Source organism: Rhamphochromis sp. 'chilingali', assembly GCF_963969265.1.
Source record: "Rhamphochromis sp. 'chilingali' genome assembly, chromosome: 6".
NCBI classification, from domain to species: domain Eukaryota; kingdom Metazoa; phylum Chordata; class Actinopteri; order Cichliformes; family Cichlidae; genus Rhamphochromis; species Rhamphochromis sp. 'chilingali'.
In genome coordinates, this window is record NC_137933.1 from 27,502,642 (window position 1) to 27,508,426 (window position 5,785).

The 5,785-nt window shown below is 41.9% G+C and overlaps 1 protein-coding gene across 2 annotated transcripts in view; it reads left to right on the forward strand.

Annotated features, from left to right (window-relative positions):
* Nucleotides 1-608: 608 nt before the first annotated feature.
* Nucleotides 609-5,785, forward strand: part of LOC308399031 (uncharacterized protein) — a 7,434-nt gene continuing 2,257 nt past the window's right edge. The window contains exon 1 of one of the 2 annotated variants that reach the window (XM_080885968.1): nucleotides 609-836. In XM_080885968.1, coding sequence (XP_080742094.1) covers nucleotides 671-836 — 166 coding nt within the window. In that variant the 5' untranslated portion in view covers nucleotides 609-670. The remainder of the gene's footprint in view (nucleotides 837-5,785) is intronic. The other variant, XM_080885969.1, reaches the window with a different exon arrangement.

Genomic DNA, 5,785 nt, shown 5'->3' on the forward strand with positions numbered 1-5,785 from the left:
GGTGAGATTAAGGAAGGTGATCTGACCTTGCAACCCCTAAAAGAACAGCAAAAAGAAGAACTTTCTCTCTTTCTTTTTAACTTTCCTCTTGATGGGCAGGGGGAGAATTAGAGACCTCTGATATGTAGGCAGCCTGAAATCAAACAGCACTGAAATAGGTGATCAATACAAACATGTACGTCATTTTTTTTCTTTCTTGACCAGTAGGTGGCAATAAAGCTCTATCATGGAAATATGATCGTATTACAGTGTGCCTCGGCAATCCTTTGTTGCCATGTCCTTCTATAAACGTGAATTCGCTTTTACAGCGTGCCATTTGTATTTGCTGCAGACAGCTTCACTGGGCAACTTCAGCATATTTATGTCCTTGAAAGTTCGTATTGCATGATTTAAACTTTTGTTTGTCCGTTTCATGAACATTGTTTTATAGTATAATACAGTCCTATACAATAAAACACACAGTTAATTTTATGGTATATTTGTGATTTGCAAATTACGAAAAGATACGATGATTGTGAGTGATCACGTGGATGTGGTTACACTTGTGTTCAGAAAGTCATTTTAATGTTGACAGTTCTTGGTTTTCTCGCGATATCTGGCAACCCAAAAGCAGCCTTTCACCCCTGAGCTCGTCCAAAAACAGACTAGAGGACTCTTATCGCCCGCAGAAATGTTCAAAACAGAGAAACTAAGAGCTGTGGTCAATGAACGACTGCAGGCGGCTGCCGAGGAAATATTCAACCTCTTTGAAGAAGCTGTAAGAGACTATGAGAAGGAAGTGCTCTGTTCAAAGCAGGAGGTCGAGCAACAACGGCGAAGCCTGGCCGGGTGGAAAGGTAACGGCAGGACAACCCTGAAGCTGCATGGACACTTTGTAGCATCTGTTAAGCTCAGCCAGTGTTCAGTCTTAGGAAACATCTAGTAAACAGTTTACAGAAGCCAGCAAATAGCGCCATTTTGCATCCCTGAAAGAGGGAGGGGGATGCAAAATGGCTGTCAAATGAATAAAAATGAACCACAAGAGGATTTCCTGCATATCTTAACCAAGATTTAGGTTTAAATTTCAGCGCTTTTCATCTCTCGGCTTCCTTGTTTAAAATAATTTGTGTGGTAGCTAGCTTAAAGAATGGAAAAATGAAAAAAAATAAGCTTTTTCTTTTTTTCATTTTTAAAGATATTATTATGAAATGAACCTGTTCCAAGTCCAGAATATGCTTCACGATAGTGTTCGGTGCTTGGAGACAGCTGATTAGTAGCCACTCTTTTTCCTATAGTGCTCATTGGTTCATTAATTAAACAAATAGTGACTGTACAGAGTAATATCTGGTCATATTATAGTTTCAAACCTCAGTATCAAAAAGGAATTTGACTGTTTTAAGCCTGGTTTATGTATCTGCATCTTTACAGCTGGGCTCACCTGTCAATTAAAGTGCCACATCAACAACAGAGTATCTTAATAATCTAAAGACAGAATCCACCGTACCAACAGTAGGCTATTTATAGCATCTTTATATCCTAGCACAGGTAAAGGATTTGGTCTCTATAGCCAGTTTACCCCTTCAGAACATTCACTACTGTCATGGATTTTTGATAACTCATCTATTTAGTAGGGGTGCAACGATACACAAAATTCACGGTTCGGTTCGGTTCGATACTTTGGTGTCACGGTTCGATATTTTTTCGATACAAAAAAATGTTCATGCCTTTTTAATTTGTCATTTATTAAAATTATAAATATATATTTTAACTCAAAAGTACAGTTTTTAAATTTAATGTTGCTGAAACAAAAGTAATTTAAAAAATAAATATCTCTCAGGGCTCTCAAAATTTCAAAATCCCTGGTAGCCCTTCGGACAGGGACTCTTCAGTTTTTGGTAGCCCAAAATAAATGTAAGTAGCCCGAATAAAAAAGAGAGCAATTTTTTGATTGATGTTTTGTTTCCTGTTTTGTTTCCTTTACAATATTATACATTAAAGTATAATATTGTAAAGGAAACAAAACATTAATCAAAAAATTGTTGAAAAACAAATTACAACATTGTATAAAAATTACAATCATCAACTCAAATACTTGGTTCTAATTGAACAGAAACTTGTAAGAACTGTGTAGGACATGAATCAGTCTGTGTCAGATCCTGAATTTGAAATTTCCACTGAAGTCACAGGTAAGAGACAAGTGGAACCAAGATCTAGGCCATTTGCTTTTTGAAGTTTGCAAAGACTGCTAAATTTTGCCAGTGGTAGTTCACTCTTTGCAACATAGTACGCTGTTCTAAACAGATTTTTCAGGTTTATTTTTAGTATGTTATTTGCAATTGGTGTTTGTTCTGGGAAAGATATTGCAGACTGAGCAATAATGCATTTCTTGCATTTCTCATGGGTTCTAATGGGGGCCTTTCTTAAAATGACTGGTCCCAGTAACAAAGGCGCTTGTCGACTCAGAAATCGAGAGAAAACCAACAACACACCCGGCAGAACATTATGTTATTTACACGGGTGCACATAAGTGGTCCGCATGTGCGCATTCGCTGTCAAAATAAAAGACGCGCACCAGATAAGAAGTTGCAACGCGCGTTTGTGTCCATATAAAAAGCACTGTTTTTGTCCGCTAGAGTGGGATTTTCACGGCACATTCCGCACCACATCTCTGTGCGTTCATCATTTGTTTGAAGCCAGCTCACCTCCTGCAACCACTTTACCGAGAATACGTGCTTCTTTTGTGGTTCGGACTCCTGACATTTCTTTGGAGGTGGAGGAACACCAAAGTAGTTGCTTAAAGGAGCTTCTTCGACATCTTTAAGAGTTTTAAACAAATGTCTGTCCTCCTCCAGAAAATCTTATGTATGCAAACACGCGTTGCAACTTCATATCTTGTGCGCGTTTTTTTTTTTTTGGTTTTTTTGACTGCGAATGCGCACCTGCGGACCACTTATGTGCAGCCCCGGTTATATAGCTCGTCATATTGCAGCCACAGAAATTCTTTTGTCCATGAAACCATAAAGCTGCACTTTCTTTTTGCCTTATAGTCTGATTTGTCATAACTTTTCCGTTTTGTGGTAAGCTTTTCTTTGGCTGTCACTTCTTCACCCTGACCTGTCTTATTTGGCTCAGCAGAACTAAAATATATATCCTGCTGCTTTTACACACACACGCACACACACACACACACACACACACACACACACACACACACACACACACACACACACATATAACGGTCAGCGATTCTCTGCGCGATCAACCTCTCATATGTTTAAGCTTGCTGCGGGAGATTTCACTTGTCATGTTTGCATAGTAAGCTAACGATTGATAAGACGATGTCAGAGGAATTGGTGCGCAAATTATCATCACTCACCAATCAGTGCTGTCGCTCTCTATACACAGTTCGCGCGATTGCAAAGTGAAACAAGTGAAAGCAAAAAACAAGCGCAAATTCAAACGCGATTTCAATATGTCACATATTGACAGTGGCTCACCGATGCCAATGACATAATTACCCAGCTACATTTCCGAAAGAATGCAAAAGCATTGACATATATTTTTCCTTCCTACAATAGCCCGACGGGCAGGGCAGAGATAGATTTTGGTAGCCCGACTGGAAAAATCGCTAGCCCCGGGACGTCGGGCTAGCGATTTTGCAAGCCCTGTATCTGATTGAGGAATCACTCATCTTTGGAAAAGAGAGTTTATTACAGAGAAATGGCTCTTTCCAAAATAAAAGCTATACTATCCGCTTCTTCTGGGCTATATTCTCAGCAGCATATTGTAGCGGGTCAGGGCTGTTCGGGGTTCTGTTTGTACAGTTATGTTTTGTTTATGTTGCCATAGTGACGGGTGACGCCCTCTCGCTGCGACGGTGTGTCCTTCCGGGGTCAGAGGGCGCCCTGTGTGTTGTTGTTGTTGTTGCTGTGCTGTTGCCGCGCTGAGCAGTTAGCTAGCGGCAGTGTTCTTCTGCAGATGTCAATAAACGGCTGTGCTCCCTGGCTAGCTCACGGGAAGCAAGACCAAACGACACCTCCGTCTCCTCCTTGTCTGAGCTCGCCACAATATTAAACATATCAGGTCCCCATAAGGAGAATCATGTGCTAACGGCTATCTAAATGACTCGGGTAAAGTTTGTAGCATGCATGCTTGTTGTTTTTGTCTGCTTCCACTTGTCTTTGCACTAGGATGATGTCGGCGTAAATGTGCAGTCATATTCGTTGTGTTCCCACTAGTGCTGTCAGCGTTAATCTCGTTGAAATGACGTTAACGCCACAACACGGCAAATCTCCGTTAACGAGCTACCCCTGATCGCTCCATGCGTGGGGCTAGACGGCTAACACGTTAATGAGCTAACTGCACTAACACACTACTTCCCACCCATGTAATTGAGCATTGCGTGGCACATCCAACATACTGTTTTACTTTAGTCCATGACGCGCTTACCTTCAGGGTCATACGTCACATGAAAACCAAAATAATTCCAAATGCCAGATCTGAATGAGGGTGGGGGAGGTTCAATTTGCCATGTTGCAAGGAGAGTTTAACTTCTGTCTCGCTAGCTTGCCCTGCGCTCTTCCTTCTGACGATGCTGTCTGTGTTGAACGCTCAGTGGATCTGCGCTCGACAGTGCAACCTAGGCGGAGTAGTCGAACGCAGATTCACTGAGCGCTCAACACAGACAGCATCGTCAGAAGGAAAGTTGATAAAATAAATTACAAATTTTGTATTGTTCGATACATATGCGTACCGAACCGAAAGCACTGTATCGAACGGTTCAATATCGATACAAGTATCGTTGCACCCCTACTATTTAGATATTATGGAGGCTAAAATGGAGGAGTGACAGGTGTGCAAACAGACCTGAACCAAACCTGTGATTGTGTTTATGCTGATCGTGCCTTTTGCAGCATTTTTTTGGAATTATATATATCCTGCTGTGAGGTAAAGGCTGTCAACAATGTTTAATGGTCTTTAATTTAGTGCTGAAAAGCAGACTTTAGTGTCTTTGTATTGCATCCATACATTTTATGGATTCAGCTTGCTAACCAACTATGCTTTGCGTTAGTTGTTAACTTAGTACTCTGCCCTCTACTCTAAATAGTTTCATGCCTGGCTCCAAAAAAATCAACATGGTGGGGACACAAAAGTTCCCAGCTTCAATTGTCTCTAACTTAAGATGTCAGCTGAGGTTGGAGACAGTTTCTGAAATTGGGACAGAGCCCCATAGCTGTTTAGGAAAGAGTCATCTTCAAGTCTCAGCTCCTTCTCTGTGGCTCTGACTGTGTGAAAGACCTGCGTCTCCCTGCTCAGAGCCTCCAGCTTCTTTTTCATCATTCTCCTCTTATGCCCCACTGCTTCCCTGAGTGCAGCCAGCTTGGCATCTTCCTCTGTTTGGAACCGGTGAGGCTTTTTAAACTGCTTCTCGGTGTGGTGTGGTGTATTATTCTGAGGATCTGTTGAAGAGACACAGTGGCTGCTGATGGTTCAGGCAGAAGAGTCATGAGTTTTTCAGACTTTAGAGGGCCAGCAGTGCTAGCAGTCTAAGCCCAGGCGCCCACACCCTAATCTCTCCAGCCACAGCCTCTGACTGTTATGTAGGGATACAGAGGCATCCCCATGAAAGCCAAAAAACCTAATCTTTCCAGTGTGTTGTGGGTCTACCCCTTTGGTGGAGAGGAGCAGTTTCTCACAGGGATTATACTTTCCACCCCTGCGAGTAAACTCCAGCCCCAGTGACGTAAGCTTCGTCATTATGTAGTTAGCCCCAGAGTCCAAGGAACCAACCAGTGACTTATCTCAC